The 23282-nt window shown below is 43.2% G+C and overlaps 1 protein-coding gene across 4 annotated transcripts in view; it reads right to left on the bottom strand.

Annotated features, from left to right (window-relative positions):
- Positions 1-23276, bottom strand: part of KLF7 (Kruppel like factor 7) — a 66298-nt gene extending 43022 nt beyond the window's left edge. For all 4 annotated transcript variants that reach the window (XR_002001982.2, XR_002001983.1, XM_019007553.1 and 1 more), the window contains exon 1: positions 23015-23276. Coding sequence is in view for 2 of the 4 variants with exons in the window: in XM_019007553.1 (XP_018863098.1) it covers positions 23015-23116 (102 nt within the window). In the remaining 2 variants the exon portion in view is untranslated. The remainder of the gene's footprint in view (positions 1-23014) is intronic.
- Positions 23277-23282: the final 6 nt, after the last annotated feature.

The raw sequence follows: 23282 nt of genomic DNA, 5'->3' as shown, positions 1-23282 counted from the left end.
AAAGACAGAAAAAATATCTGCGACCAGTCACAACAACAAAAAATAGCATCAATGTCAGCAAAGGATTAAGGATAGCCAAATCAAGAATTCAAAAGTGCAAGCAGTCCATTGTGCTAGTATCAAAATATAATAAAAGCCATGTGTGCTTGTACACCACCACATACCCTGCATGCTGCCATACAGTCAAGACAGCAAGTAGCCATACAATGACTATTTGAAAAATTATATATAAAGTAAGAGTGCTTCAAAATGTTTCTGAAGAGAGCATTTATTTATATAACAACCTTGGATGGCTTTGAGTGAGCTGGCTAGTGGCCCTCACTGCAAACTTTTCTCCAAACTTCATCAAGCCTGTATTTAACCTGTTGTTGTCCAGTTTGGAAGCAGCTTTGGTTTTGCTTTATAAACAGCAAAAAAGCACAATTAGCTCCTTGAATTGTCAGTCCTAGCTCCCACTGAAATCAAAGGATCAGGTTCAAAGCATGCCCCAGAGCATGGTAAACTTCTCACAGGAAATGGATACGCGAAAGCAAATGCTGACGACTGTGGAATGTACAAAGCAGAGCAATATTTTAGGTCTGAATCCTCAATTAAGATTCATCCTTAGAAAGCATTGCGGGGGGGGTTACATAGCAGAATTGGATTCCTTGTAATTACTCTGGTTTGGTTCATGAATGAAAAAATGTATTCTTTAGAGACATTTTATTAACATCCAGGGCTATCTGAACATTTCTTACTCACCAGCTGACACAAACGTAGACAGCAGTTGTGTTTGCGCACTCTCAGGCAGCAGTGCATTCATAAGCACAGTCTGTCACAATTAGCTTATTAAACCAAACCTGGAGATGTGATCAATACACTCAATATATGGAACGCTTAGTAAGAGTCCTGGGTTGTGAGTCATCTCATCTGCTCTGACCTAAAAACATATTAAACTAGAGGATGCATAACACTGAATTCCTAACCCAAAATGTGCAACTCCTCATCCTGACTTTGCATGATCAACATTTTTGTGCTGGGACTACAGTGTCTACCCTGCACATGACACCCATTCATTATCACATCTCAGGGCTCAAAAAATCTTTTGTATGTTCCCTTTTGTATTATTTTTGGCTGTGGGGAGGAAGAGGTGGGGACCTGTCTGGGAAACAGGAAGCAGGAGGGGAATGTGTTGTAGAATAAGGGCAGAACAAAAAAGAATAAAAGAGCATTTATACCATTTCTAAACGATAATAAACATATAGGACCAAAGCCTGCCTCCAGCCATGTGGGGGGCAGAGGGCTGTTTGGCTGAAGTTTAGACTTTATTTGGAGCACAGCAACTGTCCAAGTGCATTTACAAAAAGCCATTTGCTGCTTTTTTTCTTTGATTTCTTTTTAATCATTTGGGCAATTTGTTATCTTACAAGAGCAAGAAGATGCGTGTGCTACTGTGATAAATACGCCAATCTGGGCAAGGAAAAGAGAAGACAACAGACTTGAGTTTTGCTGTTGCACCAAGAAAAAAAAATCTTACTAGAAACAAAGTGATGGGAAGCACAACCAGATTCTCAGTTGGGGTAAATCAGCACAGAGGAGCCCTGATTTCATGGTTCCTGTTTACATCAGCTGGGGACCTTGCCAACACTCAAAATCCATGAAATGCTGCTCTTGATTAGCACTACTTAACTCTGTGGCTTACATTAAACGGAATTCGACATGTTTTTTGATGGCTGGAGATGGTTATTTTCTATTTCAAATCTCGTCTACTTTATTAGGGACAGTGTGACCTAAATGGGAAAATAGGAAGAATTTAAAAACAACTCTCAGACATCCTGATGCTTAGATTTGTTTCTTTTCTCTATCTCTCTTTTATTAAAGTTTGGGTCATCTATATGAGGCATTCACAAAGTTGATTTGCCACTTCTAGGCCAGAGTTTCGATCATCTGTGCACAGAAACAACATCTTCCGTGCTTGAATGTCCCATTGCAAGTAAATGTGCATCTCCCTTTAAAGCCAGGTGTCTTCCAAAGGATGCTATGCTACAGTCAGAGGTGTTTTTCCATTGCTCTTCATTTCTACACTGTTCTGCCAAGGCTCTTGTTCCAAAACCCTTAGCCACCAGGGATTTTGATCAGCCTCAAAATCTCAAAGGCAGTGGACTCAGGCTGTTACACACCCTGATAAAAGCAGCATGGTCCTCTTTAACAGCAATCTGTGAGAGCACATTGGTTAAGAGCCTGCCAGTATTGGCTCAAATGCTCAGCAGCAACTCAGGCAGCCGCTCACAGGCATCTGAGATCTGTATCCTCAAAATGCATTAGATAAAAAAAAAAAAGAGAGGAGATCTGGCACAGCTTTTTGTGGATATCATTAGCAGCACAAGGTGCACTGTCAGAACTGGACGAGGCACTGCTCACTCCCTGTGAGAGGATCACAGATCAGCCTCATGTCAGCTCCCAGCAGGCTGTACAGTACTGACTGCACATGGCATGGGAAGCCAGGAGATCCTGTTAAGAGCCCTGCCATTTGTTGACTTGAGAAAGCTCAGCAGGTCAGACCCTAGCTGCTCAGAGTCAGCACACCTCTGTGAGCCAATTGACACAACCACAGCTCGCACACTGGCTCACTTTCTTCAGTCTGTTGACTGTGGACACCCACCCCGTTGTTATGATTTTAATATGCTGCAATATGAAAGTGCTATTTCAGGACAAAGTTATTAATAGCAAAGCAGCCAGAAAATAGTCTAGAAGGAATGCAATATTTTGGCATTCCTGGAAGATAGGATGACTTCCCAGCATCCAAGAAACCACCAGGGTTAATTCAAGATGTTTCTATGCACAAGCCTGTATTTTGTCACTGTATGATAAGCCATTGTGACATAATTTCATAAGACCTGCATACTGCAGCAGTCCACAGAGACTACAATGCAGAGATGCCCAAAAGGTGGTATTTTGTTACTCTAAGTAGGCTGTTGAAAAGCAGAGGCTGGGTGCTGTGACAAAGCATCAGTAGTAACAGGTAAGGAGAAGGTCTACACTTCCTGAAAGACAAGGATAGGACAGAAACTCTTTACGCCCTTCTTAGAAACCTGTCTGCCTCCAGGACCTCAGAGAGGCTCTAATTTTCAACCTCTCTTTTCCTATCAATTGTCCCCTTCTTTATTCACACTGCATTTCCTCAGCAACACTCTTTACTTGGGCAGGAGCTTCATAGTCAAGGCAAGTCATTGTCCCTTCTCAGGTTCTCTTTTAAACCTTCTGTTTCTCCTAGCAAAATATCCTTGGAAATGTATTGGAGAATACTGCGAAAAACACCAGACCCCGACTCATTTGTGTTGGCACCTTTCCCCCTAAAATTAATTGGAAGGGTTCCCAAATTAATTCCAGGTGCATCAGTGAGCACAACACTCAGCACCAACTTGCAGAGGTGATACCATAGGAAGGCATCTCTCCACTGGCAAGGCTCTTGGCATCCCTTCTGCCTGTACTCACACTGCTGAAAGGCTCTCTGTGAGGCTTTCAGCTTTCCAGCCCCATCCTTAAGTATCCTCCTTGAGCAAACCTAATGAAACTCAACATTTCATCTTTCCCTAAGAGGAAAAGGCCCAAATGATGATGCCAGGAATTGGAAGATGTCATGTTCACAGCACTACAGCATTACCCACTAAGCCACAACAAAAAGCTCCATCTCAGTACTGAAAATGCATTGCAGAGAACTGCAGTCCCCCACCATGCTCCAAAAAGAAAACAAAACCCACTTAGCAACAAAGAAAAGAGGAAACATATTGTAGTCATTATAAGCCCAGCAGTGGACATGTTATTTGGCATATTTCCAACTCAGATATTTAAAAAATGTAGCTAGTTTACCTTAAGTATCCTATTTTCCCCAGTTTCCCTTTTCCAGTCTACTGAAGTCCATACAGCATCTCCCAAGATAAGCCTGACTTTATGGGTTGGCTTTATATCACTCCTTCCCTCTATTGTCTTTCTGAGATGTGATGGAAGTCTCCAATGTCATGGCTTGGAAGACTACGGCCAGATTCCTTGGCATGGCTTGCAGGAAGGGGATGGGTGGGAACTAAGGAAGGACAGCCTCTCCAGCTACAGGACAGGGGTCCTCTCATGGTACAGCCAATTCTTCCTGGCATTTTGTTTATCGTTAACACTGTTTAACTAAAGCTGGTTTTTAGTAGCCCTCAAAGGTGGAGTCTGCAGCCAGCTCTTGTCATCCCAAACACTGCAGACCTCTATCACCATGCTTTGGTACAATCCCTGCAACTGCAAACATAAACATTATGTTCCTCCAAGTACAAATTACAGCTTTCAGGAATTGCAATTTTATTTTGGTTATAAACATACAAAGGTAGCCTTTATGGCAGCCACAGGCTGAGTCTTTGCTTCGCAAGGACATTCCTGTGAGTACTCTGCTGCTTCACCTCCAGCCAGCTCTGCTTCCCAAGTGCTTAGCTTCCCAAGCAGTTGCACCTCCCAAGCAGCTGCACGGCATCAGCTCAGGGGAAAGCCCTAATGCCTTGTGGTGGCCTAGGCTCCTGGATGGATCTGCTTCAGATCCTGCAGTTCAGGAACTGTGACTCAGAGAGGGACCCTAACACACTCAAACTGTGTTTCTTTAGCTATAGTCAGCACTACTGGCAGCCTGTGCATCCAGGATAATTTTCCAGGCATGACTTGTGACCTGGTTGTCACTCTTGAGCCCCAGCAGGATACCTCGCAGCGATTCTGAACATGTGGGCTCTATTCAGAGCACCTCCAAGGTGCTCTGACCATCAATACAGCAAGCTTCAAGGGATTTCCTCTGTTTCAAGTGTCTCTAACCCTTCCCTGCTCTGCAGATGTCCCATCACTACCCAGCACCACGCTCCTGACACCTGTCAAAGAAGCGTGATATCAAATTGCTCCTCCAAGCCCCCGAGTACCCCTAGGCATTTTAGTCCTCCTGTCAAGCTTGCTAATGTGTCCCTTCTCTGCCGCAAGTAATGATGCATTCCTGGAAGCAAAAACTGCATTAAAAGTCCTCTTTACATGTGAGCTAAGAGCTTTCTATGCCTCATACCATTTTTACTCATAAATATAATATCAAGGTGATAGTGTTCTCAGACTACTCAGAGTGTTCTGTAAGTAAAACCTGCAATTGGCAATTTATCAGATGGAAAAATAAAAGCCACATTTGGTTTCTCCCTACATTTAAAAATGACCACGTGCAGTCTCTGAAGCAGTCTGATCTTTTTAACAAGGTCATGACTATCAGCTGAGGGCACAGGAGGAGAAATAAAACCATCCTGCACATGTTTTCCCTTCTGTGCTTATTTCTTCCTGAGGTTTTTCTCACTTTCTAAGCAAGGAGGAAGCCTCTCCTGTTCCCGTGTTTATCCACATTCCAGCAACCAGTGGCTGCTCCTCCAGGTGCTCTCCAAGGGCAAACAACTGGATCTTGCCATAATGCAATTTTGAACTTGAGCCACATCCAGCTGTGAGTGGGAGTGAGGTGGGAGCCCTGTGAGAAGCAGTGATAGAGGCAGTGGATGACGGGACATCATGAAATCTTTTGAAAATGTTGCTCCTGCAGGCTTAGACAACAAGCACAGCACACCCTTTGCCTAGTGAAAGGCTTGGAAAACGCACTTTAGGAGGCACAGCCTTAGGAGTCAGAATAAATCTTCCGAGATGTCCCTGGTGAGAAAGCAGCCCAATTTGATCAATACAGCAGCATTATTAACACTGCACTGCCTTACATGAGGATAGTCATATGTTCTTGCCTCTGCTGAGAGTGGGGGAAGGGGTGAAAACTCCTACAACAATTCACAGGGGAAACGTCTCTCAAAATCATTAAGCCTGCACAAAGAATCTCTTACCCATTTTCATGGAAGCTGCTTTTTTGGGAGCTGCTTTTTTAGCTTTTCTGCTTCACTAGTATTGATCAAGCTCGGGTGGAATCCTAGAAATAGTACGTGCTTTATGGTTTTCTTAAAAATAAAATTTTGTTTTTAACAACTTAGGATCTCTATCTTCAGGCTTTTGTTTCTGCAGCCATGAATACCCTCCATTGTGGGGGCTGGGTATAGACACAAATGTAGGTGGTTAACAACAGAAGGCAGGACTTAATGGTTAGCAATTTTTTCAAAATTATTATGAGAATTAGCAATTAAGCGCATTTGGATTCAAACAGGAATATTAGTAACAAAAAGGCATATCTCTCTATATAGATACATACATATATCTTGCTGCTGCTCCTGTGCCCCAGCCAGAATCATGGCCTGTGTTTGGCTCTTGACAAACACATTTACAGACAGGCCTGGTAATTCGGGAATGGCAAGAGAATTGGAAGGTGAAGAAAAACAGTCCAGCCTATCACCTGCTTAACCACAGCCAACAAATCTGAGAATTTTGTAAAAACTAGGCCCTGTGTGTGCCTGGTGACAAATTTGCAGAAAGCTAGAGAGGTATCACCCTTATATGCTAGGTAACTCAGACTGGGAGAAAATATATCAGAGAAGCTAAAGACTAAGTGTTAGTAATGGCATGGGAGGAAGAACTGACTAATAATAAACAAAATATCGGTAAATAGCCCTTAAAACCACAAGAAAGACCTTCTTACCTACAAAAAGGTGAGACAGGTCTCACCCACTGCCGGAAAAAAAAACCCTACCACAGAAATGGTGCATCTGCACCAGCCACATTTCTCCAGCACTCATATGGGACAACACATCATCAAAACCAGAAAGTGACAGACTCACTCCCTCTTCACTGGGAAGAAAACCTGCTATTCTTTCCCTCTGCCACCTCTCCACCAAAAAACACTGAGACCATCAAGTCCAAACCATATACCAAGAAGGTTAAAAATGCTGAGTTTGAGCACACCAGCCCACCTCCACATTGTGTCTGGTAAGCTTTTCTCACCAGAGAAGTGTGGTGCTGCTTCAGAGCTGCTGGCACAAAGTTCTTCCAGAAAGGGGTGCTGCAGAAGTGTCTAGACAGACTAAAATTAAAAAGAACAAATTATATGACATTGCCCACTGTCTGCACAGCAGGGCCAGATTCTCAGAAGGAAGAGTAAATAGCTGGGGCCATAATCGTAGCTAGTGGAGTCATCTTAATTTACATTGAGCAACGATCTGGCCCAGAAAAATACTCCTGTAAACTTTGCAGCCAAAAATTCCTCTGCTAGACCACATTCCACCAGTCAAACTGCCAGGGAAGACAATTACAGAAATAATTTAATTAAAATGGAGATCAGGGAGCTGGTATCGTTTTCAAGCTCTGCTCTTGACTTCCTCTCTCCAGCAACTGAGAGCTTGGGTGTCCCAGTTTCCCAGCCTATAAAATCGGCATGCTACAGATTCTCTGCTTTCTGAGGACAATGACTGTGAAGCATCCTATCTGTTCAAAGCCCAGCCATCAAATCAAACAGATATCTGAATGCTCTAAACCTCCATATCTTGGATGAAAGGGCATGTATTTTTCTCTGCTGAAACAGCTCTGTCGTTGATCTTAGAAAATTTGATCTTCAAAAAGGCAACTTGCAAGTTTTGCTTCCAAGACTAGGTGTCAGGTTCTCTGACTTATTGGGGTACTGCTAAGGATTTTTGCTGCTACAGACTGCTCAAACTTGCCAGCACAGTTCTGGTACTGAAGTAAGAGTTAGGCAGAGAGAACTGCTTTCCCACAATTTTGTCATTCACATTTTATTTCTGAACTTTAACTTTTGTTCTGATTAGCATCAGGGAGAACAGTGAATTTTCTGCATATTCAACTCTTTCAGGGAAGTCATTAGATGAAAAAATACACCCAGGATGTAGACAGTGCAATCACATGATCAAGTCATAAGGATGATACCATGTGATGTCTCATTGTAGCAGTCCTTTGTTTTCACTCCTCAATTTCTGTTAAAACATTTGGCTTTTTACATGCTGGTCCGCAGAATCATTAGCAATGGTTGGCTCTTGGTTTAGGACCTGTTTTTTCACAGTCCTCATGTTCCACACAAAAATCTTTCACAGATATCCAGTTTAAGAGCTTTTTGAACAGGAGGAAGGTAGATTACAGTTTCTGAGAGAAGTTTTCACAGAAGCAGAATGAAGCAAGAACCCAGAGAGCCCCACTGCCTGCAGCCAGCTGTGTGCCGCACTGCTATTTGATGAGGCCCCACTGTTTTGTTATAACCCCAGCAGACCCTGAATGGAGCCAGCAGCTTCCCTCCGCACAGGAAGGAAAGGGAATCACCCATCTTCTGAAACACCAGGAAAATATTTCTTTGTCATGCAAGCAGCTCAGGCAGACTCAAAGGAGCAGAGATGGTTAAGCAGCACAGTTCATGGACAAACACAGCAGGAAGGCCCAGAGTCCAGGGTGTCCCAGCCTGCAAATGGAGAGCATCTCACAGCCTAGTGCATCTGAGGTTTGTGTGTCACCTTTCTATCCCTCCCCTGGCTCAGACAGGCTCCTCTGCCTTACGTGAGGGGCTTTGGCAAATCCTCTTTTACAGTGCATGGAGCCACACTGCTCAAGGCCACTACAGTGGATAGTGGCAGAGTGGGAGGAGCCTCCAGAGGGACAACAGAGGGACCCCATTACTGACCACACAGCATTTCAGGCAGGCTGCTTCCTGTCCATATTGGAGCAACTCCCTTTCTGAAGAGCTGTGCAGCCCTTGAAAGGACCTCACAGGCTGGAGAGGTGGGCAGCAAAGAACAATCAGAAGTTCAACAAAGGCAAATGCAGGGTCCTGAACTTAAGAAGAACTTCACCTGGGGAGAAACAGCCCCAGGCACCAGCACAGGCTGGGGATTGCCTGCTGGAGCAGCTCTGTGGAAAAGGACCTGGGGATCCTGGTGGACATTAAGCTGTTCCTGAGCCATCAGTGAGCCCCTGTGGCCAAGAAGGCCGATGGGATCCTGGGGTGTGTTAGGAAAAGCATTGTCAGCAGGTCGAGGGAGGTGATCCTACTCCTCTGCTCAGCCCTGGTGAGGCACATCTGGAGTCCTGTGTCCAGGTCTGGGCTCCTCAGCTCAGCAGAGACATGGAGCTCCTGGAGCGAGTCCAGAGGATCACAACAAAGATGATTAAGCAGCTGGAACATCTCTATTATCAGGAAAGGCTGAGGGAGCTCAAAGTTGTGGAGTCTCCCTCACTGGAGATATTCAAGAACCACGTGGACAGAATCCTGTGCTATGTGATCCAGAATGACCCTGGATTAAACCAGATGACAGACTGTGGGCCCTTCCAATGTTACCCAGTCTGTGATTCTGTGAAGAGAAGGGTAGAGGTGTACTGGGTGGGCACCCAAATTTAAGGGGCCTTTACTCTTTAACTGTGGTCCAGGTTAAATACTGTTTCACATTCATCAACCACAAAGCCAGTGGTGTTTAACTAACTAACCAGCATACAGATACTTTTTCCCAAAACATGGTCAGCAATGCACAGCAGCCCTGACAACTTCTCCCAATACTAATACCACCCCACAGCTATATTTGTGCTTTTAGGCTCTTTGAAATGCTGAGATCTTTCATGACTCACTGTAAAAAGCCAGCACTTAGAACCAGCTACCATCAAGTCATCAACACCAATTTGACTTCATCCTATTTAATGTCTGTTTCATTAAACAAACAAACACAAATTTGGCATCATTTTTTTTTGTTTCCCTTTACTCTGATGGATCTCAGCCCTTGTTATAAAAACATGCTTAATAAAAACAAATTGGAAAACTAAGGAAACTCATAAAAAGCTCTGATTGTGAAGAAAAGCAGGGAAAAGAGCTTAAGGAGGAAATACTACATTTTTCTGTGATGCCAGCAGAAAGAGGCAGTTTATAAAGAAAACCACATAGTGGCAGGAAATAAATCCTTGAGACTGAATTTGGAAAAACACAAATTAATGCATTTATGGAAGAAACAGCAACACAACATGTACACCTAACACAAAGCAGAGATCCAGTAAGGCTGACAAGAGTTCTAGAACAGATAAGACACAGAGAAGGCCAATATAGCTTCGAGGACACATTCTAAGCATCTGATACACAGGAAAACTGGAGGGAACAGAGATATGGAAAGTATGACAAAACTCAAAGGGACATGCACCTTTATTACTATTTATCGCATCTGTTCTGCAGTCAGAGTTGTAATCTCCAGTCAATGAGCAGGGGTCTCATTTCACATTTAGATTAAAAAATCCATGAAATAGGTAATATAGATGAAGGTGGGGTAAAGCATCACAGCTTTCTGCAACTACGAACACAGTGAATCCAAACAGAGCAACGAACTTGCTCATGGAGAATAGAGAGAATATGGGAGGGAGAAGACTTGGGCAGCAAAAGACAAGTCTGTTAAATATTCCTCCCCTAAATTAGGTTTTAGCACAGGCTCCCAAGGAATACAAGGCTTCACACCAGGTGGATTTCAAAGGACACTGGAAAGCACCACTGAGGCACACATTAAGAAATGGCACCTGGGCAGAATTTCATTATCTAACAGTGCCAATTTCCAGAATTTGTTTGCTTGTTTCTGGGCCAAATCTGCTTATATGCAGTTTATTGCTGCTGGATGAAAACAGAGACCAAAAATGTTTTTCATCATGTGCACCCTGCTCTTGAACCTCATTTACCTTCAACATTAGCTATTAAAACCCACTTGCTGAACACAAGGTCTTCTCTGACCCTTCCCTAACCTTAGAGACCAAGCTGCAGTGCAAATGTGTCCTTTTCTCCCATGACATAACATAACACAACACAACACAGACTCACATTGCATTCCAGCCAGAGGAGGAGGAAGAACCCACTTCCATGAACCTGGTCTTTCCTCTGAGATGCATTTCCAACCTGACACACAATATACATGTGACAGATTCTCAAAATGAAATCTGTGTGGCCATCCATATGTGCACAAGGAGGGACCCTTCATGACTCGCGTTTATACTACAGTATTTCAACATCAGTAAAACAGAGCAAAAAGGCCTCAAAGAGGACTTGTGTACAGAAGTGGATCTTAATGTCAAAAAAGGCCACTCTGATAATTTAGTCTCACCTCTGGATGACATGGTTCACTGAAGTGCACAAAAAGCTCCCTTGAACACCCATTTATTACCGCTTTCAGGTTGGTTTCCGCTGTTAGGTATGAAAGTCTGAGGGTAAATCAGAATGGGAACCTCGCTTCTATCCATGCATTGAGACTTTCAAGAGACCTCTCTCACCTGTCATCATTTCACAGATGGGTATGACTGTCCTGGGGGAAGCTGTGCCTACACCAGACATTATCCTACCTTGCACTGTTGGGGAGGCCACATTTAGCTCTTAGAAACATCTTCTAGCTCCTTCCCACACCCACATTTTCTTCATTTATAAAACCAGTGAAAACAAATCATGCTTCACCCTCAGTTTTATAGAGGGCAGCTCAGGACCTCTCATTCCTTCATGGAAAGAAAATTTCTTTCTGTACAGTTTCCATTATTTATTAGCTGAAGGTCGAGGGAGAAATGGTATTTATAGGATGCCTAAGGCCATGCTCACTATAAAACAGAGTAAGTCAATATAGCTACAGCACAACTCAGTGGCCTGTTGTGCAACATTTTTAAAAATGTACTCTCGCTTTACAGCACTTGAGAATATCTCCTCCCCAACACCAGTGAAAATACATTTTATGAGAGCTATAGAGCAACAAGATTGTTTTAATCGAATCATTAACATGGGTGTGCTGTTTTCTGCTCACATCCTGATATTTAGTCCACATCCTGACAAGATCTGGGATTTGTATAGACTATTCTCCTGAAAGGTGTTGAGTGACTTTGTGGACACTGGGCCAGCATAAATTCACTGTAACTTTGGCAGATCTGCACTCACTGACTGATCTGAAATCCCCAATGTGATGTGGATACTATTCTTTCCATTTACAAAGAGAAAAACCATTCAGAACTGAATGCCAAAAGTCTCCTTGACCTTTTCTACTTAAAGAAATGGAAATGAGACAGAAATTCCCACCTTATACCATATTGGAACATCACCTGACCAGAGATACAGCTTGCTCAAACAAAACTGACTGAATTGTATATGGCATAGCTCTCATAATTCTCATGAGACAGTCCCAGTGATAAGAAGCCTTCAACCTAGAGCATCCACTCAGCGTGCAGCTAGGGCACTCAGGACTTGGAATCACATACACCAGAGGTATTTGGGAGTAAGAAACCCCCCACGTCTTGCTTCCCTTGCTCTCCCTCAAATGTATTCTTATAAGAAATGCACTTCTCACGTGAGAAAAAGAAACCTCAGTGCAGCCTTTGTAGAGCTCTGTGCACCTACTGGCATTCTCAGTACTCAGAAACAATGCTAGGAAGTCAACCAGACAGTCACCTGTCTACAAGTCTCTCACACCAGAAAGTAACTCCTCACTGGAATCACACTACTGGGGTTTATTCACATTTTAAACAAACCCCAAGAATTCAGCCCAAGACAAGTTTGGTATACTCAGTAAAAAGCGTTTAAACTGGGCACCCTGAAACTTATTTACCAGCGTCCAAGAAAGACTAATAAAGGAATCACTCCCAGAAAACAGAAAGCTGTCTTGAGTGAACAGAAAATCAAGGCTGCTTGGAAAGAAAGCATGAGCTTTGCAGCCAACTCAGAAGTACAGTGTGGTGCCAAGGTCCTCCTATCACCTTTTAAACCCCCAAATCACCCCAGATTCTGAGGGGACTTTATTCAAGCACACAGCTTCATCCATAAGGCACTGGAGACAAGTGTTTTAGCCTGTGTCTGGAAGGTTTCAACCTGTAATCAATGTAACAAGCACCAAAGTTCCCCCTGACCTTAAGTGATTTGTTCCTTCTAGAAAAGCTCCTCATGTGCAACCAAGTTTTTCTGTTTTCAAAGATTGCCTACAAGAATCTTTCTTTGCACTTTCAAAACACAGTAGAGGTAAGAGAAGTACTAGTAAGAGAAGTCTACAGTGTTTCCCTGCAGTAGAAAGTAGGAAACTACTCCAGGTGGCATCCTGAAATTCTCAACCCAGAAAGAAATGCACCTTACAAGCTCTTTCACTGAGTTGCATCACTTAAAGCAGTCTGCCTTGCCCTCCAAGATACTGGAGACCTCCAAAACTCTAAGTGCTTTCTTCCTCTGGTCTGACCAGACAGAAACATGCCTTACTCTCCATATTTGACTTAAACCACCCCCCCAGCCCCGCCACTCTTTCACAGGTTTCTTAGAACCCCAACTCTCAGAGACTTCTGCTTACATCAGAACCACCTTTCTCAGCACCAAAGCCAAGCTCTAAGTTTCCTCAATTGTGCAGGAAAGCCTAACATAATTCAACACTACCCTGAGAGATCAAAACCCAAAAACAAATAGAAGAAACACGTACCTTGGTAAGAATCTGAGGTACAGCAACCTTCAGATGATCACAACCACTCTGAGGTGCTGGCATAGCTTATGAACAACTGGGGGAGGACTGTGATACCACTAGAATTATCTAGGACAGCAACATCAGGAGGAGCCAGAAAAGAGCTATTTCACCCAAGGTGGCTGTATTCTCATATCAGTCCAGTGCTCTTTGCTTCTCCCTTATTCCCTTAAAATGCAGACAAATTTAAAAATAAAAACAAGAGACTCTGAAGTCCATCCCCATCTGATCTAGACACTAATGAGGGAGGCTTTTTCCACTGGCACGGATTTTCCATTGTGCAGCAAATACAGCCTCTCCACCGTCCACGTGTCAGAAACAAAGACACTTCTGGCCTGATGCTTTCCATATGAAACACTAGATCCCATCTTTCTTCTTCCCTCTGCCTTCCTCCTTTCCATACTTAATTACTCACACAGCAGCTGTAGTAGGTTGCAGATGAGCAGACTGCTTTCTTCAGAGCAGCACAAATTTTCCAGGCTGACAGGGAAGGCAAAAAGAAAGGAAAAAAAAAAAACCAAAACCCCAACAAAAATTATTTAGTACTTTTCACCAGCTTGAAGCAGGTAGCAAGCTCTGCAGGGCTGGCACACTTCAAACCACTGCACAGCCACAGGAAAAGAACAAAGTCCCTGAGCTACTCAGCCCACCCTGCACCCAGGGATGGGGGGCACCTCAGATCCAGAATCCAGCAGTAAGCCAGAGGTGCCAAGGCAGGGCAAGTGCACCGACTCCAAACCAGCAGAGCATCCCACCAGCAGCAGCTGAGCAAAGGAGGAGACACCAACAGCTGCAAGGAGACAAGGAACACATGGGACTGCACTGCTTTTGTTCATCTTGTGTATCAACAGGCCTTGCCAGGCCCTTCTCTGAGAAAGGGAGAGCAAGCATCTAGGTAAGAGTCCTGAAGTATCCAGAAACTGCTCGCGGCATCACACGGTATTGTGGATGCCTTTCTCCAAAGGTGCAACAGTCACAGGATGAAGTCTGGATACCTTTGACTTGCCAAATTGCTAATAGCTGGGAAAAATTAATCAACTTTTAGGGGCGCAAGACCTGAAATGAAAAGCTAAAATTGACAACAAAGTAGAAGATGTCAGCCAAACTAAATCTCTCACACTGAAAAGTGCCAGGCCCTCAGGAAATTCTAGGAAGTACAACTCACTGAAAGATTTCTACCAAACATTCTCAGGAAAGAAATACACTCTTGCCCAGTCTTTTATTGGAATATATATTAATTTCTGAGTCAATATGTTATCCACTGAAATGTCACACATCCAAGATGTAATGTGTAAGGGCTTGAATCAAGCAACGGTGTGACTCAATTCTGGGACTCACACCTAAGTGCTGTGATGCGCATTTTGGGTGTAAAAAGCAAGCAGACAGGAGTACCTCTCATGCCCCTTCTACTCTGCCACCCAGTGCACAATTTTCACCGTGGCCTTTGATCACTAGAACTTTTGTTTTCCTTCAAAAAACAGCCTTGGTGGAAAACAAAGGCAGGCGATTAAAGGCAGTCCGTACTTCACCCCCACTAGCACAAAGCAATTCAGCACAATGCTGATTTCCCTCCTGGGCTGAAGGCAAGTCAGCAGAAATCGCAAATGTTCAAAACCCAAGAACTTTCCTTATGCATCGAAGTGGACTTTGGCCACTCGAGAGGCAGGATTAAAACCAAATGCCTAACACCTAGTAGTAGTGAAAGCATTTTTTTAATCTAATTTACTTGTCCTGACACATGCCTTTTTCCTCACTGCACAGTCTAAATAAACACTTATTTTCACTGTGATTCCCAGTCACTTTAGTTATACCAGAAGAATGCTGCAGTGACAGAGCTGCAAAGGCAGAAGGTGGGCCAGATGATCCTGTCCAAAAACCACAAACCCTGTTTCCAAGGCTTTTTGGATTATCTAGGTGGAGATACTTCCATTGATTGCAGTTTCTTTCAGAATATGCTACCTTACAAAGGTCATTTATGGTCAAACATCAACCCTATGTCAGCATCCCTTTAAAATTGACCTTCTGAGGCTACAGGTTTAAAGGGCAGGATTTATAAATCAAGATTCTAATTGGAATGTCTCAGAAGAGCCTCTCACAAGCCAGTGTCCTTCTCCTTCGCATCTTTTCCCATAAATCACGCTGTCTCCCAAGCTTGCCTGTATCACTGTCTACTTCTCTATCCCTTGCAGAGTAGGAGCTGTTGACCCCATATATGATATAAACTCCAGCTTTGCACTCAGGTCCACAATACTGGGAAATAACAAGAGGATTAGGAGATGTGACACATAGCCTGTAAGCATCATGTTCAAAACTACTCTAACAAATAAGTATGGTTGGTGGGCCTTCAGCAAGCATAAATGACATGAATGTCTCTATGTAAATGACTCGAACTCTTTGCTGTGTGCTGTATGTACTACACAACTCCTAACAGTTCTCCAGAAAGTAATACATGTAATGAATACAGTTGCACTGAGTGGAAATGCTTTGGATTGGAAAGGATCATGCAAGAACAGGGAGTGGACAGGTACCTGCTTCAAAAGGATTAATAGCATCAGAGCAGCTTAATAAATCAGAGTTGATATATTAAACCTTTAAAAGAAAAAAAAAATTAAGTGCCTTCTGCCCAACCCCTTCCTACACTCAACTCCTCCTCCAACCCCTTTTAGAAACTTCAGAAGGGTCAAATCAGTGCCCCGCACAGGTTATCACAAAGACAACCCAGACCTCTGGGAAGGGGTATTTAAGCTTACCTTTCAGAATCTTCTTTGGATTTTTTTCATAGAGGCAACACCACACCCTGCCAAGGACTTATCTGGTGGCTGGTGTGGCAGGATCTGGGCCCACAGCTGCAGAGGGGCTGGCTGCCCACATTCCCACGGCCTCACACAACCCTCCCCTGCCCCAACCACCGTGCCCAAGCACCACAAACCCAGAACAGGAATCCCCACAGTAGCATATCAGAACACAAGAGCTGCCAACGCATCTTGTAACTGAAGAACTGAAAAGCAGAGGTTTGTCCTGATTAAATCCAAGATGTCTAACTATCTTTGAGCATAAAGGCTGAAACATGAACTCACAGGCAGCTTACTCTCACAGGCAGCCTAACAACCTGCGCAGCGAAGCAGTCTTCCTCACCAGCTGCTGCCAGAACAGGAATGGTAAACACAGCCTGATGACCAAAGCAATACATGAGCTTCTTCTGATGTACACACCTATAAATGCCACAGTACTTCCATTTTCTTAATGCTGCTGGAATCAAGTAAGAATTAGAAATCTGAGATTGTTTGGGGTTCTTTTGATAATAAAAGACAACAAAACAAATCTTAAGTGGCTCAAAAGCAGAGAAAGTATAAAAGAATATCAAATTAAAAATAAAAGGTCTGTGACTTTAAAAACAATCTCAGTGTCTTGGGAACCAGGCACGATTTTTTAACTCACAATGGCAATGTTTGGAGGAGGCTCTTTTCCTGGCAGGTTTGTTTTGTTTGCTTGCTACAGAATCTGCTGAACTCTGTAGTTCAAATGAATCCACGCTAATTTTGACCAATGCAAAAGCACCCATAGTACAAAAAGGACATGTGGGGAGAAGAAATTCAGTAATTCAGGTGAGTGATTCCTGCAACGTCAGTCTAAAAGACATCACAAAAATGGCACTCCCAGCTCCTGGAGCTGCCAGGAGTTTGGAAGTGGTGGGGCCATTGTAGATGTAGGAAATGGACAGCAGGCACTTGAGAGTCCAGGGAAGCAGAAACAGGAACTCAGCACTACTCTTGAAAACACCTTTATTAATTCTCAAAAAATTCAGGTTTAGCATCAAAAAAGAAAACCACCATCAATTGCAATGCCTGGGCGTAACTTTTACTGAGGTTTTGAGCATGATGATCAGAAGTCTACGATTTTTCTTCCCCTTTGCAGAATGTGACAAACTTGATAGGAGATCAACCCACTATTAACCCATTGCTTAATGTACTAAACAGCAGTATTGCTCAGTCAGTGAGCAAAATCCCTTTGCTTCATTAGGACAGCTGCAATCAAGGTCGTTCGCATGCAGCTACAAGCAAAGAGAAGCAGCCAGCTTCCTTCTTGCTTCCCTATAATGTTTCCTAACTCAGAATGGAGAAACAACACACTGGATGTTTCCCAGTGAAGAATCATTTGACAAAGCCTCAAAAAATTCCCCAACAATATCCAGAAGATACCATTTGCCTCAACCCTGGAGAGCTTAAGTATGAAATTACTATCTGGAACTGAAAACCTGCCATTTCAACATGGAATTATCACACTGCAGACTGGCTATGTATCATGATTTTCATGTAGCCTACTCTAATTTATGCACTGCCTATTCAGTAGGACATACAGGAATGTACCGGCTTGGGGGAGGGTAGACTTAAGCATCCCAAGCAAGTAAGAGAAAATATTTTCCAGCTGAGTACCCACATTATGATTGTGCATTGCTTAAAGGTATTTACCCCATTTCAAAATCACTTGATACAAGTCATTCACATAATCTGCTATTTTAAGATCTATAACATGGATTGTGAGACTCTGTGCTTTCAGAATGCCAAGAAATAATCACTTTTAACAATCGATTCTATAATTAAGAAATCATATAACAATAGAAACAGCAGTTTCAAGTTTATCTTTCCTCTCTTTGTCCATTTTTTTCTGTAAGGTGACAGGAGCATGCTTTCAGCACACAGAGCAAGCAGAGGGACTGCAGGTATAAATGGAGTGGCATTCAGAGTCTGAAATACACTGCATTACACATGTGGCTGTTCTTGGAAGTCAACCATTTCTGAAAGTTATTCTCAAGAGGAATGATGTACTATAAGCACTTAAGAAATGTGTTACACTGTGACTGGAACCAAGATGAAATAGCAATATTAAAAGAGATGGTTTAGTTTATGTAGTGGCCAACTATGCCATTAAACTAGAACAATGGAGACGATGGGGAGGCAGGAATGTTCTTCAGTGTGATTTATTCCTTTCCAGTAGGAGTGGAAATTTTTCCTATAGGCCTGAAAATGACCCCATCTGCCAAGCAAAAGTCAGCATTAAGATATAAAAATTCTGCTAGATTAGTCACCTTGGGATACTATGCTCTCACACAGCACAGGGATCTCAAAGCCCCCTTCCAGAATGAGTCAATACTCAGCCTTCAGAGCTCCACAAAAACCATTAGGCCTTAACATTGCTGTTGTCAGTCACTTCAGAAAGAGGGAAACTGAGGCCTGAAGAATTGATTAAAAACAGGCAAAGAAGGCTATATGAAAGGATCAACAGAAATACAAAGGCTTCCTCCATCCTATGCTTTACAGGAAATGTGCATCTTTCTTGAAAGGATCATTGTTTGCTGCAGCTGAGAGCAGCTGGGTCAGTCAAGGCAAAAGGAAATGTTATCAGCCAATGGTTATCAGCAAACAATATAATGCCATTTCCACTTCTGCCAGCCAATTAGACCTGTGCTGCCTGCTGACAGATGTGGGAAAGGCTATCTCCTCCAGAATAAATGAGGGTTTGGCACCTAAACCCTGCTAGTTTTATGCAGCTGCAACAACTACACATGATGACTCTGTGCATCCACCTGCTCTTTGTGCTCCCATATTCTGACATTACGGGAACTACCATGCTAGAGACTGCCCTGTGCTCTCCATGAATATGAAAACAGCCCCAAAACATCTCCTGATCAGACCCTTGCTTCACAATAAGACAGTGAGTTCTGCGTCCACCAAGGGGCCTATGGAGGACAATAGGAATGTTGAAAATGTCACCCCTAGGAAAAGGCTTCTCTGATTAAAAAATATGTCTTCTCCACCCTGATTTTTCAATGACCCCCTAAATGACATTGTGAAGGCCCAGCAGGAAGAACAGAGTAAAGTCCCATGTTCACCCCCTCAAAATTCTCAGCCCTGCTCTCCCCATCTCTGCACACAAAGTGGAACCACGTGCAGCTACACAGGCTATACTCCTCAGTTATCTCCCTCAAAAACAGCCTCCTACCCACTTCCTTCCTCTGCAGAGTAATGAGGCACTCTTCAGCCTCGTGCTGCCTCTCCCAGCAGTCTGGTTCCAATCTCAGGGATGCCACATGAGACAGCCACCCCAGAGCAGTGGCATATGTGGCCAGAGGTCCTCCTGCAGCAGCACAGCAGCCACGCAGGTGCTGAAATCTCCCCCCGCCCTGGTCCTGAACTGCAGAGTCAGCTCGCAGGGACAGAGAGAACTAGGACGGTTCAGTCAGAGTCAGGATGAAGCACCAGGCAGAAACACGAGGTACCAGCCAGCTGACTTAGAGCAAACGACTCATTTCCCGATGCACACAGCCCACCTCTTCCTTTAATCTCTCCTCAGTGCCACGGAGGCTCAACACTGCTGGCAAAGCTAAACAAAGTTCTCTCTCCTGATGAAATTGTCCTATTGATTACTCATTAGATTCTGATGTCCCCACTCCAAGAAAAATCCTCCTGACCTCAAAAGTGTTTTGCCTGAAGGAGTACACCCAAAGCTCAGAGAGGAGCTCAGCTTTTGTTGCCTAAAAATCAAGCTCTCCCTTCCCAACATGTGTTTTAAAAAAACATCAAACACATCACAGGTTCATTTCCAGCTTCCACTTCAGATATTTCCACTTCCACAATGCAAACTATGTCCAGGGTGGAATAAGGGTTTCTTTGTATTTTTGCCTTTTAAAACAGAAACCTACACAAAAGGAGACAATTTGCTCCTACACAAAATCTGTTTGTTTTGTACATATTGCTGGGTTGCACTCGTTCAGCTCCAACACTAATTGTCAAAAGCACGGATACCAAACTTGCTCACGTTCCTCTTGCTGTGGGAAGGAAAAATGAGAGATCAGCTGACTGTGTGCAAGCATTTAGCAACCTGCCTGTGCTGTCAGTGCCCTCTGTGAGTAATGGGTGTTTCACAATCCGAAATACGAGCAACTGGCCCAGCTGTATATTCCTCAGCCAGCAGCTACCAGACTGTTTTCCAGGCTCAAGAGAAAATGAAGACAGAACTGTGTCAATGCTTTCACACCAAGGCATGTTCTGATTTTCAGTGGGGCAGGTGCATCTTCCACGGTATCACAGTAAGCATTGTTTCTCAGAGCAGGACCTGGCACTGACTAGCCTCTGCACATCAAGCACTAGTAGCTGCTGATCACAAAACTGGAGCTCACAACACGATAAAGAAGCTTGTTCTTAACCCACACATCTATTTTCCCCATCAACCCCTGCCTTTTTAAGAGACTGAAGTAATCTCCTGGGGCACTGCTTTGCTGCTGGGAGAAGCACTGCCCTGGAGCCTCTGTAACATCTTTGGAGCAGAGGCAAGACTTGTTCAAGTGTTTTTACTCAAAATTAAAGCTGCTGTTTCCCACTCATGACACATCCCATAGGGATCAGTCACTACCCTGCCAGCTCTCTTCCCTGGAGTCTCAACTACAGCCTTTAGTTTTAAAGGATACTTTAGAAACACACACATTCTTTGCCTCAAAGTTGCTACAGTTTGCCTAAAATAAGTAAATCCCCAAGACCTGATTACATTGCAAGTGATTTAGAAGAATCAAAATGGGGTCTCTGTGTCAGTGGGTCTGCCAAGCTTGTGTAACAGCATGGTCTCTGCACAGCTGCTCCCACCACTGACACATCAGTTTTGCTGCCTGTTGTTTGCAAGGAGAGTCCAGGCAGCAACAGGGGAACAAACTGTAAATACAGGATACATTATGAAACATTGGGCACTGGTTGCAGGATTTGAGAGGAAATAAGGGAGAACGTAGCAAATTATTTTCACACCTTCTCTTTTCAAGCATACGTGGAGAGTCAGTGGGGTTTAACCAGGAGCATGACTTTAAATTCTGCAATGGTAACAGTGGGATTGGGTAGGTACATGCTACTGTATAAAACAAACTGCTTCTCTTCCACACATAAAAGAAGGCAGAAGGAGACAGAGTATCACTCACAGCACTGCCTGAAGCATGCTGGCTATGTCAACACACTATGTCGCTTTGGACTGTTTGGACTGTTAGTAATATGCAACCGATCCAACAACAATACTATGAAATATTTTTTTAAATTAAATTATATTAACCTCTTCAGTTTAATTAGCATGTTAAAAATATAAAAGGAAAGCAGATGTGACCATCATGGATGTGTGCACTGAATATTAATAACAAAAAAGCATCCCCTCCCCCTTGGAGGATAAAGCAAAGTTGGTTTGGTCATTTTGCAAAATAAACCCTGAATGTGTTCATCCTGTAGCTGACAATAAACCTCTGCTTTGTGTGCACACACATACAAAGCTGAAGCCAAAATGATTTTACTATGGTAAACCTTTGAAGATCCAGCCCCGGTCCAGCTGGCTGACAATGCTACAGCCTGAATACTCCCCAGCTCTGCCATCCACATTCCTACCCCTACACACTTCTAAGGAAAAATGAAATGAACATCCCAAAACTGTCACTTACTGGAGACTTAACACAGGCTACCCTTACGCTAACCAAGACTCAGGTAAAGGCTGGCAAGATGAAATCCAGTGGCTCGTTATTCTCACACTGATAGTGCCACGGGTCCGTGCGCTGCAATAGCACCACATGTCATCCCAGCCACACTCCACTATTTCTACCCACCAGCAGATGTTTTTTTTTCTTTTAAAGAGACACCAGTTTCCAGAATTTCACGGGGTGTATCACCTCTACCAGAAAATCACATCAAGAAACAGGACTACCTCACAACGTTTGGTCATACAAAAAAAAATGCAGTCTTTCCTTTTTCCTCAATATCCCAGCTGATAACTATTTATAGTTCACAACTGTGTATTTTATATAGCTCTTCTCTGTAACCTACTCTTCCCTTTGGTCTTACTTGTATTCATGCTACCAGTCATCATTTTAATGCATTTATAATACTTGATTTCCATCTTTATCCTTATTCTGTCTGCATATTAGCCCTACAGTGCCTCAAAACATACTGGTTTACTGGAACCAGCCTAAGGCGTCATTGTTTCAAGATAGCAAGAAGTGTGCGTTTCTACTCATCCTCCAAGAAAAAAGGGGGGGAAAAAAAATAAGGAAAAAAAAAAAAGAAAAATAAGTCACATTCCTAGTTACTGAACTTAGCCTTAAAGCTTTTGCTAATGCTTCCACATACCTGCCCACCCTCCACGTCCGACTTAAGCTACGATTTTTATTGACATATACTAATTACCTGAAAATAAGAATGATCTATTCCATTTCCACCAGCTGCCAGTTGTCAGCACTGACTAGAAGTGAGCAGGCTTGTTTAAAAGAACAAAACAAAAGAAAAAAAAAATCTAAACTTAAAAATAAAAGAAATAGTAGTCATCATAAAAACGAAACCCTAAAGATGCCACCGGATCTCAGGTACTGTCGGGTGTGCTCGAAAGGACTGAAGGCAGACAGATTTGAATGGACTGCTCAGTTTGTCACGGTAAAAAATACAGAGATTTAAAGGTCTATCCACGCGGAAAAAAAGAAAAAAAAAAAAAAAAGAACCACCAAAAACACCCAACCCTGAATTAAAGAACAAAAATAAAATAAAGTCAGAAATGCAGCCTCAATGCATCGACTGTCTGCGCTTAAGAGATTTACAGGAGTAATTTAAATGATTCACCTGCTGCCAGTTTTCCTCCAAGGATGGCAAAGCTGAGAAGTAGCCGGTGTCGTGGACAAGCTGGAGTTCCTGGAATATACTATAACTAGCCAAGACATCCATGCTGCTGCTGAGCAAGACCCTTTCTTTCTGCTTTTGTGTGTGTTTGTTTGCTCGGGTGGGGGGTTGTTTTTGGTCATAAAAAAAAAAAGGAGGAGGAAAATCAACCAATGATAGATCCAGCGTCCCTTTGGCTTTGTTTTGTTTCAGTCACACTTTAAAAAAAAAA

This window comes from Parus major, chromosome 7 (assembly GCF_001522545.3).
Source record: "Parus major isolate Abel chromosome 7, Parus_major1.1, whole genome shotgun sequence".
Lineage (NCBI taxonomy): Eukaryota > Metazoa > Chordata > Aves > Passeriformes > Paridae > Parus > Parus major.
The sequence above is the reverse complement of the archived record's forward strand: the minus strand, read 5'-3'. Positions and strand labels throughout refer to the sequence as shown.